This window comes from Trachinotus anak, unplaced genomic scaffold (assembly GCF_046630095.1).
Source record: "Trachinotus anak isolate AG129_WGS33_773 ecotype Australia unplaced genomic scaffold, CSIRO_AGI_Tana_v1 ptg000008l, whole genome shotgun sequence".
In the NCBI taxonomy this organism is placed as follows: Eukaryota; Metazoa; Chordata; class Actinopteri; order Carangiformes; family Carangidae; genus Trachinotus; species Trachinotus anak.
This window is the reverse complement of record NW_027273859.1, coordinates 24,364,497-24,377,660: the sequence shown is the minus strand read 5'-3', so window position 1 is coordinate 24,377,660 and position 13,164 is coordinate 24,364,497. Positions and strand designations below refer to the sequence as shown.

Sequence of the window (13,164 nt, the reverse complement as noted above, 5' to 3'; positions counted from 1 at the left end):
GATGCAGTGCAGCTCAGATTAGTGATATTCCTCTAAACCAAAAATAACATCTTCATTTCTGAACTTGGAACATTTTAAAAATGTAAAAAAAACAAAAACAAAAAAACAGCACTTTGTTCATATTCTGAGGATGAAATGAGATAAAGATTGAGACACACCTCTAAACTGATGACCCGTCTAAGGAGAGGTTAGTACTGTACAAGGAAAACAAAACGGGACCCAGAACGGAACCGTGGGGCGCACCAGTGGACCGAGCTTCAGATCTGGAAAACTCCAGTCAGAGAGGTAAGAGAAAACCTGCAATTTTAATCCGGTGATTACAGATAAATAATCACCAGTATCAGTAAGTTCCAGCAATGCTAAGATAGATAATTTATCTGTGTTATCTGCTTGGCCAAGATGTTGTTCTCTAAAACTTTGGAATTAAAATACAGTGATAGAGACTGATGTTTTTAAACAGGGACGTTGGCAGAATATAAAGAGGATTAGAGGCTGGTATGCCACTCTGAAGTAAGCCAAAAAAAACCCCACCTTGAATTCAAAGAGACAATATAGACAGAGTGAAATGGTGTATTATTCAATTTACTGATATTTTTTCTTTGTAAGTGACTTTTGTCTGTATAACTCTAAATCTGCTTGCTGTAACCGTTTCTTGCAATTATTCTGAAGTGCATGTGAATCTTATCTGCACTCCTAACTGAGGAGCACATGATGAGGTCACGCCTCTGAGGCTGAGGAAGGAGCGACCTGTCATGATGTGAGTGAGTGAAAAATGGCATCATGGAATTGTCATTCATTGCTGTGTGTGTGTGTGTGTGGGTGGGTGTCAAAGTGGGTGGATGACTGTGTTCAACTATTGTGTATATATAGGCCAGTAGACCAGAGACAAGTGTTTTGTAAAGTTGCGGTTTACACTAGGTTTGTTTATCAACAAGCGCTGAGTGTTAAGCCAATCAGTTACTACGGTCACCATGGATCACAAACTCAAAGGACTTCTAAGGCACTTTGGTAAATATCTTTATCATATTTAGAAAATATATTTTAAAAGGTGATAACTATATTGTTATTATTATCATTATTATTATATGACGTATCTCATAATGCAGTTTAGTATAAAACAGCTTATTGTGAATGTCCCTGAAGTAGTGCTTGACATAATGACAATCAAACTTTATTTTCCACATGCATTATGTTACAGGCACACTTCACGTGCCAAAATGTGTATTTCTGTTCTTAAGTAGTAATGTGAAAGTATGGTCTTATATATTTGAATACGAGGGGGCACAAATCCTACACAGTGAATTTTCTTCTTATAATTTGTCTGATATACTCTTTAAACTAGTTAACTTGGACTGTGATACCTGTAGGAAGAAGCTACAACCTAAAAAAAATAGCCTTGTCCAAGGGAATAGGGTTTTTGTTAAAAAAAAAAACAAACAAAAAAAGGATTTCACTCCTCACTTACAATGCCAGAGTGAAAGCAAACAAGCAGTATTCATAACCTGAAGCTATCAGAGGCATCATTAAATGATTCAAGATTTGCTGACTCTCAAGTAATGTTTCACTTTCCTGTGACAGCTTGACAAAACGTGTTACACATGTTTAATGCTTTAAGCCCTCACACCAAAATATCTAGTAATTCGCAGGAAAAAAGATAAGAGGAAAATGTGAAAATGTAATGATTTGGTGTAGAAGAAATCATCTATCAACCTCTCAGATTTGTTACCACTTGCGGATTTCTCAACACCATGTTTTGACCCGCTGCTCTGAGGGATTCAAAACGTGGTGCTGACGCTGCTTCTGGCACAGATACTGTGAAGAGCCTCTGACTAATCATCAGTGATGAAAGTTTAGATTTTGGTGTCAGCCCCTCATAATCTGGGCAATTGATTCCTTCCTAACCAACCATTTAGCCCAAATTTTATCACAGTACAATTATTACTGAATATTCTGTGTTACATTTGAGTCACTTGTGTCAATTTGATCTGTTCTTAGTACTTGTCCACGTGCTACTGGAAATCCAGTGGAGGCCAGTGTTTTCTGCTCCAACTCGTGCCAGCTGTATTGACTTTGAAAAAATTGAACCTCTTATAAATCTACTGGAACATGAAACAAATGAACTACTGAATGAATATGTAAGTCTGTCTTATTATCATTTTCATTGTATGGTATATTCCCTGTACTGCTTGTTGCATATTATTGCTGTAACAATGCACAACACTGAGACCTTTAGGGACATTTTGCTCCAAATAGGGCCTACAGTTTGTGTAGCTCATGCAAAGTTTGCTCTTGGCATTCTTGCACAGCTGTTAGTGTAAAATATGTGACATAATATCTGGGATTACTTGCAGACAAGATGATGTTACAGTTATTTTTGTTTGTTGTTGTTTTTTTGCTTCACATCCATTTACAAAGAAAATCAGTTTAAAGCTGCATTAACTAAAAAATTATAATCCTTTAGATTCCAGTCTTGGTCCATTTTGTGATAACTTTGGTTACCATGGAAACAGCGGTTACATTTAATCCAACAGCAAACACTAACTTGATCAGAAATATAAAAAAGAGTGGCTGGTGTATCTGTTTACAGTGCAGCCAAACAAATGCATATTGTTTTAATAAAGAACTAAAGTCAATAGTGGTTACAACCACAGTCCAATTTAATGCAGCGCACTGTGCAAGCAGTTTTCCCGCAACAACAAGGCACAGTAGGAGTTGGTTAGTGTGTATCCTGCCACCTGCAACTCATTTCACAGCTCACTGCGGTTTTAGGGTTTTCATGAAAATCTTACAGATTCGAACTTTAACTACAGACTGCAACAGAAAACATCGCCTTCAGCCTTAAGAGATTTTTCTCTCCTTTTTGTATATATTTATTTATTTTCATCTTAACATGAGACTTCTTTTTTTTTTTTTGACTTTAAATTTGCATTTCAGGTACACTTAAATTTCACATCGGCTTAATTAATGGAAAGTGTCCTCATGAACCAACAAATTCTTAATCAATACTGACACTGAAATGCCAGGCATTTTTGCTCTTGTTTGAATTTTAAAAAGATGTGTTTTACAATGATCACTTTCACTCCAAACATAGATTTGATGTGACATTATATCAGACTCTTTCTTTCTTACAGATTGATGTTCATGGAGCCAGGACTGACCCCATCCCAGCTGAAGTTCCTAATGCCACGATATCCGGAGACAGCATATCTGAGAAGCTGCAGGACATTTACAGCAAGAATCTCCTTTTTTATTTGCACATTTTAAAAGTTGAAGAATATCAGTTAAACGTTTGGGGCAACCCACAATCTATTGCCGGGCCTTTGTCTCGTGTCAAGGGGAGACTGTCCCACCTTTTGGCTCAAATAAAAAATATCACAGAAATCTACACTTTGCCACCAACGCCAGCTCCACTGCAGTTGTCCCATGATCATGACTATCTTAAAAAAGTCTATGGCTGGGGTGTCATATACTCTCTGAGGGACTGGTTTAAACAGGTGCTACAGGTCATTAAGGAGACGAAGTGTGACTTAAAGACAGTAGGGATTCAAGCCTAAAGGGGCATTCAACCAATTTACAAATGAAGATCAGTTCACTCGACTTGGGGAGTTCTGCCAGTTGTACAATATCTTCTAAGGATCTTGAGGCAACTTTCCTGAGGAAATATCTCTGAGGATGTCACCTGGGATCCTCGTCATCTCTGATATTTTGTGCCATGCTTAAATTTTTATTTATTTATGTAAACCCTGGTATGATCAGAGACATACACATACACTAACAACACAAAAGAAAGATGTCCTTCATTCTCTACTATCATAATATTGTGCCACGTACCATAGCCTCCACCTCTGGTCAATACATATGTTGTTGTATTTATAAAGTCATTGATTAATATTTATTTCAGTTTTAAAATATGAATGTATGTTAATTAAATCTACATTCAACAGACTGTAATGTAATTTAGATCAGGATTATTTATATATTTATTGAAGATAAATTAATTTTCTGAAAAAATGGGTGATGATATTTATTTATATTTATTTATTTAGCTGGGGGGCTGGGTCCCATCAGCTCACGGGTGTGTATGTGTGCCCACATGTCATTTTTTTAATGTCATTGTTTGATGCCTTTTTGTATCTGTTCAGCTCAGCCTGCCTTCACCTGTACAGGTGGTACAGTATGTTCCCTTACTGTTTAGTTTCTCTTTTTTTTTTCCAGTGTAAGTTTTCTATCGTTCTATTTATTCATTTATGAAGTTTACAGTGTTCATTTTGCCTGTTTCATTGGTATTTTTGATACTGAACGCCACCTTTTTTTGTAGTATTTTATATTATAAAAGCATTTTATATTTATACACATAAAAGGATTTTATATTTACATAAATTAAAGACATTAAATATGTTGTTTAAATGTGCCCAATGTAACAAAAAAATTGGAATTCAAAAGACTGAGAGAGAAATTATATGTATATGTCTATACACCATATAAGGTAACTGTAAATATAATGTCAGTCTCTGCTGTAAAGTCAGCATTTTGTCACTGTAACAAATATTTCTGAAGACTCAATAAAGCAGTTCAGGTTGTGTAAAATTTTGCATTACTTTGCATTTTATTTCTTTTGCAAGAGAGCTAAAGTTGTCATAAGAACTAAAAACAAATAAAATGTTTATATTAAAACTTGGAACAATTATTAGACAAATATTATCAGTCCTACCTTATGTTATATCAAGCAATTGCAGTTAGAAAAATGTAGTTGGAAGGTTAAACTGGACTAAACTGGGTTGAGATGGGTTAAAAGGATATTGTGGAGTTGTGGTTAGAACTGCATCTACGCACAGGAAGTATTGCGGGAGGGGATCACAGAGGGAATGAATCAATCATACCGTAGAAAAATGTCATTACAGAAGTGTGTAATAAACAGCTGACGTATATTAAAGTTAGTTGTTTGTCAGAGTTATGTTTTTTACCTGAAATGATGTCAAGATGAGAAGGCTGATTATTTTGATGTTGGGTCAAACAGTGAAAGTAATTGTCTATACAAAATGCAAATTCACTGCTTGTGTGTTGAGAAAAGGATCTGTGTCTTCTCTACAAACCAAAATCGTTTCCCAAACCAAACCTCTATAGTCCTTTGCTCAAATATGACCAGGTGATTATTCTGTTTCAGATATATGCAGAATTTGTTTATAAAAAAAATTTCAGGATGCAAAAACAAATGTCATCAAATTAGTCAGCTTCATAACAGTTGTGTTCAGTACGAACCATCAGTAATTTGCGGCATTTCCTTTCCCTCGGTGGAAATGACACATAGAACTGAGCAGGGCGCTGACCTGTCAAAGGAACCCAATTGGTTTGCTGTTTTACTTTTTTCATCAAAGGATATGGCAAAGTTAGCGATAAGGGAAGCTTATCTTCAGAAGTTTTTTCACACACCCCTTTTGAGAGTTGTGCAAATATAAAAATCAACTTGTGTGATTCGGATTACATTTCTGAACGAATCAGTCCTTGTCATAATTGAAAACTCGGCTGGAGTCAGAATGAAGAAGACAACAGGTACAGTATGCCATGCAATTTAATTTCTTCACTCATTAATCAGTTTACGTCAGAAATTTGTGTTTTTCAAAAAATTCTAATTCCTGTGATGGGTTTTGAAAAGGTGTGATTGTGCACTTGCATTTGCAGGTTTTCTGAAGGCACTTTGTGCCTGGATGGTGATTCTGTCGCCAGGCTTGGATGCAGGGCACGCACCGAAGAAACACGCTGCTGGAGCATCATGCAGGCCAAAAGAGCTGACAGCCCTCACCAAAAGCCTAGTGGAAAAAAGTCTGGCAAGTTTTGTAAGTAACACAGTACAGTGTGTCTCTGCAGTATGTCTGGTAGTGAATGTATCATGGCCACAGTCTTCATCACAATAGAATTTCTGCCTCCAGAAAAATTTGAAAGATTTAGGTTTCAGTAGCGAGGAGCACAGGGAAAGTTCTCTTACAAAGCTGTTTCTGTGAAGCAGCTTTCAATCACTGTGCAGATAAGCACACAGCGGTGGAGGAACAAGTTCAATCTTTTCCTTAAGAAAAAGTATCACAAGGTCAAAAACATTGTCCATTACAAGAATAAATTCTGCATTTTGAAAGGCCATAATGTGTACAGATATGCATTATACAGAATGATTCAGTGATAAAATAGCATATACAGCACTGAACATTATTGAAATACTTTAACTGATGTTGTGCAATATAAGCAGCAGTTAAGTGTGGTAGCCGGTGGAGCTGAATGTGAATTTCAACCACTTTATGTGTTATACATTCATAGAGATGCATTGTTACAGACTGAACCACCCAATAAGTTAAATCTATAAAAATGCATCTCTGTAAAATCTTAATGTTGTGATGATATGAAAAGTTCCTGAAAAGTAACTAATAACTACAGCTTTGGAGAGAAATGTAAGTAAATAAAGAAAACATACAATATTTTCCAATTTCTCTACTTTGTGTAATATAAGCATAAAATAACATGAAGTGAACAATACTTAAAACTGTTCTTGAGTAAATGTAAATGTAAAGTTACTTTTTCTGATTATTTATAATATAGTTTGAATGAACTAATTTGTGAATGTTTATTCATTTATTTGTTTATTTTGCAAAATTACTTACTAGACTAAGTAATAAGCTGCTGAAGTTTATGCAGCTGTACTGTATGAATGTTTAATTACATGAGCTTTTCACTTCAGTGTATGGGACGAGCCTTTTTTTTGGAAACATGTCTTGTCTGTGTAAATAACTTGATCTTTGTCTTGGTGACATTGGAACATTGACATGCACTAATAAGCATTAATACTGAACTTTAAAACCACATCTTTCACTAAATCTGTAGACACAGTTATAGCGTGGGTGTGCTGATTATTTATTCTTGTGTGGGTGTGGTGTAAATCCATGCTGAGCTCTTCTCTCTTATGTGACCCTGCAGAGACAGAGTGTAAGAGATTAGAGGCATATTTGTGATACAGTGAGATGACAAATTTGACCAATTTATTCTGATGAGCAAAACAGACCTATTTAAATTAACTGATGCTGTTTTCTTTCAGGAAAAAGCCAATGGGAAGGACCTTGGGACTTGGTCCCCAGGCTTCCCTGAGCTCCAGGTCCACCAGAACTCTCCCCTTGTCCCCTCAAAGGTTCAGTGCAGCTTCCTCTTTATGGTTCAAGGCCTCGGCAAAGTCCTGAAAGACCAGAGCAGCAACCTGAATCCCAAAGATGTTTCACTTCATCAGGTACTCAAGGACACCATCTCCCACATCAAGATGCTCCAAATGTGTGTGAAGCATATTCTCGGAGGGGAATGCCCCTCTGAACCAACCCCACCCAAAATGCCCATAGATGTGTTTGAGAAGAAGCAGTGGAGTGACACTTTGTTGAAAGCAGCCAGGGACTATCTGAACTGGCTGGTGCATAAGTTTCAGGAACACAGTGCAAAGGTCAATGGGACAAATAACAGAAAACATAAGGTTATTGTGACAATGCATAAGAAATACTTAGAGGGGAGTGGATACCTCCTGTAATTTTAACAAGTTGATCTCAGGCTGTGATGCAGATGTGGTTAAAGTCTATGACAGCTTGTCTTTAAAGTTAAAAGGTTTGCAAATGGCAATTTTTAATGTAGGCTATAGAACATTGACATTCATTGGGGACATGAAGCATAAATTCATTGCAAATGTAATTGGTAATTCTTCACAGACAGCCTTACGTGGTTAATATAGCTGATCGAATCACCCTTCTCAGCCATTTTTGTTTTAAAGAATAGTTTGATATACTGGAAAAAAATATATTGATTCACTGTCAGACTGAGCCAGACTTCCTGTTTCCCTGTTTTCAGTATGAAAAGCTAAGCTAACTGGCTGCTAGCTGTAGCTCCATGTTTGCTTTACAGACAAAAGAATGCTATCAATATTTTCATCTAATTTTTAGCGAGGAAGTGAACATGTTTATTTCCCAAAATGTCATACCACCCCTGTAAAAAGGTATATCCAAAAATGGCGTCGTTCAATTACACTTGATATTTTGCAACAACTGACATAGATCCCAAGTGACAGTAATTAATCAACTTGCCAACCAGGCAAATGAGAGGGGGCTCTGATACATTTCCTAATTACGATAGTTTGTTTTCTCGCCCTTCAAAATGATTAATTGTTTTGCTCCGGCCATGTTTCCCTTGTGAGCGGGCTACGTTGCCTGGGGTAGAGAGAGAAGCTGATAAGAATCACCTTCAGAGAGCAGCCGGTCTGGACTCCAGTCACTGTATTCTGCGGTGAAATGCCAGGACAGATGGACAGTGCACAGTAAGGCAGATAAGTCTGTCAGACTCCCATCAAAACAATGCAAGAGAACAACAACACTCAAACAAAGATTAATGTGGGCCCCGTCCTCCTAAAATTAAGTGATCAATTAATATTCTATTAGAAGTGTGGTGTGCTCTGGATGAGCTTCAAATGACTCCTGAAGTTGTATATACTTTGGAGAAGATGGACATTTTCTAATTGTTTTTATACACTTTCTTTCGTCAGCTGTTGGATGACGAAAGAAATAGTTCCTCAAATTTCTTCCTTACAATGCACAACTTTTTTTGAAGACTTTGATTGCGCCATTACCATGAATATAATGAATGCTTGCTCATTATGCCTAATAAAATAAAATGGTTGATTTCAAGTTCACTTGGCTTACTTGGTAATTTCCTCTACTTAATTAAACCCAGATGATGTCTTGAGCAAAATTTAAAGTGCATGATTTTCTTTGGGCCTTTGGTAGCTTTACAAGCTTCGGCATGCCTGCTACCTTTGTAATGGATCAACTACACAAACAGACCAGTGTTGAGCTGCCCTTTACACCTACCGCAGTTCAAGAAAACACCAAAGGCACTATGAAAGAAATTCTGAATGTCACCATTCATAAAAAGCATAACTACAACCCACTTTGTTTCACAGTCACTTTTATTAAATAGCTGTTACATAAGCATGCACTATACACAGAAGTAATTACAGTCTTTGCTGTTTTCAAATATTCAACAAAACAAAAAACAGCTGTTAACGTCTTTTAAAATGAAGCCTGTTTTATGACGTGAACTGGTTTGAAGCGACTCCTGATGGATGAGCTGCCTGCTATGTAGACCTGATGATCATCACGGATGAATGTATGAAGCCTTCTATGCACTTATGAAGTGTAAATAATCAAATCACATATAGCATTTGTCAATTTTTGAGATTGGTCTTGGATGTCTTCATTCCTTTGCCACTATAATGCAAAATTATCCAAGACAGAAGTCCATACGTAGTGAGTACAAAGCACCCTTAGGTGTCCAACCAGGACGCTTTATTGGCCCACTGCTTTTCCTGTACGTATTGAAGCCGAGGGGAAAGTTAAACTCTCAAACAGGAAGTAGCTCTGGTGGACTCTCCCCATAGCAGTACTTTGCTTGAGGGTTTCGGTAGGTGTTCTCATGTTGAACACTCTGCATGAGAGGAAGAAATATAAACAAGTTAATATATTAGATTTTTTGTCATAACACAAACATGAATTTTGCTGCTGAATGAACAATTTAATTGAATACATTTGAGCTTCATGGGTTCACCTGTGAAAGGTAAACCAGGACTAAAATAAAATATAACATTCATTCAGCTCCAGAATTTAAAAAAAACCCACTGATTTTAGTGTTAAGTGTGAGTTTTGTGGGCAAATATTATAGGGGAGAACAATGATCAAAGCCACTGCATATTTTTTAATCTCTGGAGAATTTTTTATGATATAAAACTAAAATAATAAAATTCATAAAGAAAACTTGCTGTGGCCAGTTTTTTACATTTAGGAAGTTCATGAGACAATGGCAATGAGTCATACTGATACATTACAAGCTGTTTGTATCTTCTATCCAGCTATGACAGCTGTCTGAACAATACACAGATGAATATTATACGAGAAAAGTGACTTTTATTGTTAAGAGATAGGTGGGACGTGTGGTTGCTTATCTGAGGGATGACCGTTTTTCACAATCTATGTTTGGTTTCAAATATAATGGAGTGGGTACATTTTAGACTTGGTCTGTATGACTGTAATACTTCTCAGAAAGTTAGGAGAGCTGGTTTCATCAGAATGGATAATTCTAAATTCTGTTCATCTCAGAACGTACTTGTGAGGAGGTTCTGCATTTGGCCAGACACAGCTCAAAATGATCCTCCACAGCAGTGAAGAGATTCTGGAAACCTTCAGCTGCACGATTCAGGAAGCGCTCGAGGAGAAGTTGCTGAAGAAGATAAGAGAAAGAGCGTGTGTAAAACACTCAAGTGCAGATTTCAGTCTGTCTTTTCAGTCAGTCTTTTTTCATTTGTGGTCACTGCTATGTATAGACTGCAATATCAAGATTTGACTTTGGGCCTTGTGGTATCTGGATTTTTGAGTTTGAAGATCATCTATTAAAATGCATTCATTCTGCAAGCTTGCAAGATGCAGCATGTTGACAAGTTGTGCCATTTCTGAACACAGTAATAACCCAAGCTCCTGAACATTCTTCATGTGACAGGTCAGATACCTTATCAGGCTGGAGGCAGCAAGACACGCAATACTCGTAGATGCTACAGCAGCCATTGGCCAGGCAGCTTTTACAAATGTACTGTCTGGTGCTGGGAGCGTTGAAGTTACAGCAGCCGTTAACCAGCAAGTCTTTTCTCTCGCAGACATAACCTGTAAAACATAAGCAAACATATTGATTAAAGGCAACAAACAGACTCATGGAGCTGTTGTTTTATTGTCACTGTAAGTGAGTGAGTAAAGGCTGTATTACTCACCAAGTTCATCTGTGAGCAGTGTTTTGCCCTGGATGGAGTTTCTGCACTGAGTAATCTGTCGGCTGCTGTTGCCCAAATTGAAACGGACTTTCCAGGGGATGCGATGGTCTGAATCTCTCACCTCTAAGAGGGTGCGATCCCGTATGGTCCTTTCCTCCTGCAAAGTTCACACAGGAACCCATGATGTGTCATCAAACAACAACTTAAAGTTCACAATAGGGTCAGACAATATGATGATATATAAAGCGAGAAAATACAGGAAGGCTGGAACCGGAATAAAAAATTTCTGATTAGTGTAGTGCTGTTACTATAGCTGACTAAAACTCTCTGTGTGTTCTCTTATTTTGAGAACTACAAACGCTTTTCTATGTAACCATTTTTTAAATTGACAAAGTTCTCACAAGTGAAAGTTATGCTAACAAAACAGCTGTACAAGACTATTGCCTAAATACAAATGTATTTTATGTCGTAATTTCAGTTATTTCAGTCAGCAAAAATGCAGAACTTCAGCTTCTGACGATTTTGCTGTTTTTTAAGCCAGCTATGATATTAAAATGAATATATCTGGGTTTTGGATAGTTGACTGGACAAAACAAGAAACTTAAATATGTCTTTAAGGAAACTGTGATGGTATTTGTATTTATTTATTTATTTTGTTTTTACTCTTTTATGACTTAAATAGCTGTGGCTAAGGGGATACAGCAAGTTCTCTTCTCCTGTCCACATACTGAAGCATCCTTCTGTCTGAAACTAAGCTACCATTGGGATCAATTTGTTTGGGTTTATGCGTGAATGGGTGAATGAAACTGCAAAAAGTGCCATATAAATGCAGCTATTTACCATTTTATTAACTATTATTTTCATTAGTGATTAAACTATTTACCCCTTTAATATCTTATGTAGCTTTAAGCCACTGAGGGCATTGTTGTGAGTTAATGAGCAGAACTGCTTCAGAGCAGGGTTGAGGAGATTTTAGCATCAGTGTGAAGAAGCCCCTTTATTCGCCTTCAAACTGACATTCCCATTTAGCTATTTTATCAATACAAGGTTTTTCATAGATAAACAATACTGTGCAAAAGTTTCAGGTGTTTTTTTTTTTTAAATTCTAGATGTTATTCATCAAGGAGGTGTCTGATCAGTGCCAAATTCACTCTGCAATATGAGACAAAGACCCCGACCATGCAACTGGGTAGTCACACCAAATATTGACCTGATTCAGTTGTTTCTGATTTGTATGAAGTTAACTGATGGTGTTAATGTTTTTTTAGGCATCCTCACTTTACTATTAGTGCCTAAGACATTTGCAGAGTAATAGGCCATCTTGCTTTCCTCTGTCTCCTCATGTGGCACCAGGCTGACTCCATGATGTTGGGATCAGGGCTCTGTGGGGATCAGACCATCTGGTGCAGGATTCCTTGTTCTGCTAAAGATAGTTCTGTATTACGATTCTGGCTGTACGTTTTCCTGTCATGCTGCAGAACGAATTTGGGACCAATCGGGCACATAAACCTTTAAAGTACCTAAATCATTTGCAAAGCACTGTGTGTAGTTTCACAATGCAATGTACTCTTTTGGGCTATAAAATCGCATATGCCAAGGACCTTATCAGGATAGCCCAGGCCTGCATGGTGCAGAGGATGTAGTGGGTGCTTCTGTACCTGTTTAAGCGTGCTGGTGAGAAAGTAGATGAGAGACAGCCCGAAGACTACTCCCAGCACCCAGCGCTTCCTCAGTAACCTCCGGAGCACCATCATAGCATGGCTTTCTTGTGAAGATGCCAGGGGTGACGGTGACAGTGACAGTCCAAACCATCAAACCTCCACAGGCGGGTAACAACCTCCTGACTGACGTTTTTTTGTCAGGTATTAATGTAACGACGTCTAACTGACTCAAACAACTGTAAAACCAAGTAAACTGCTAGCTTTATCGGACAGCAAACGTGATAAACAAGGCGGTTTAAGCTAGTTTCCAGGCAGCTAACCCATGTTGCAGGTTAAGTTGCTCACAAAACAATCGGGAGCTGTAAATATAACTTAATCTCTCAAAACGGTTCAGTAAAGAGCAGGCGAGCTAACATAATGAGAGCCTGCTTTGTTAGCTTGCTAGCTAGCTGTCGTTAGCATTAGCTCCCAATATCTGATAAGCTAAAGACTGATGGTAAATAAAATACTAATACACTATGTCACAGTCTAGTGACGCAGTTTCGTCCTTTTTGAAGTATTATCCGGTTTGATCCAGCATTGCGTCTAACAGGCAGCTACTGTGATGTTTATCCAGCGAAATCTGACATCCACCATCAGCAAAACACATTTCCAACACGGATGTGGTTTGGTGGGCAG

General features: G+C 37.6%; 2 protein-coding genes and 1 long non-coding RNA gene across 4 annotated transcripts; 2 read left to right on the top strand and 1 right to left on the bottom strand.

Moving 5' to 3' along the window:
- Window positions 1-382: 382 nt before the first annotated feature.
- Window positions 383-4,559, top strand: LOC139623466 (uncharacterized). Its single transcript, XR_011691514.1, has 3 exons — window positions 383-1,008; window positions 1,996-2,135; window positions 3,132-4,559. It is a non-coding gene; the product is annotated as an uncharacterized lncRNA (long non-coding RNA).
- Window positions 4,560-5,404: 845 nt separating this feature from the next.
- LOC139624517 (uncharacterized) lies at window positions 5,405-8,831 on the top strand. The gene is made up of 3 exons (XM_071483692.1): window positions 5,405-5,550; window positions 5,680-5,834; window positions 7,079-8,831. The coding sequence occupies exons 1-3, from the start codon at window positions 5,535-5,537 to the stop codon at window positions 7,550-7,552; spliced, it is 645 nt and encodes a 214-aa protein (XP_071339793.1). The 5' UTR covers window positions 5,405-5,534; the 3' UTR covers window positions 7,553-8,831.
- Window positions 8,832-8,959: 128 nt separating this feature from the next.
- On the bottom strand, window positions 8,960-13,145 carry spring1 (SREBF pathway regulator in golgi 1). Of its 2 annotated transcripts, XM_071483694.1 has the most exons (6): window positions 12,484-13,144; window positions 12,104-12,245; window positions 10,826-10,982; window positions 10,570-10,721; window positions 10,171-10,284; window positions 8,960-9,495 (listed from the first exon to the last, which is right to left on the bottom strand). In XM_071483694.1, the coding sequence occupies exons 2-6, from the start codon at window positions 12,143-12,145 to the stop codon at window positions 9,412-9,414; spliced, it is 549 nt and encodes a 182-aa protein (XP_071339795.1). In that variant the 5' UTR covers window positions 12,146-12,245; window positions 12,484-13,144; the 3' UTR covers window positions 8,960-9,411. The 2 variants fall into 2 exon arrangements, with proteins under 2 accessions (XP_071339795.1, XP_071339794.1); XM_071483693.1 differs by lacking the exon at window positions 12,104-12,245 and having other exon boundaries at window positions 12,484-13,145.
- Between the last annotated feature and the right edge of the window lie 19 nt (window positions 13,146-13,164).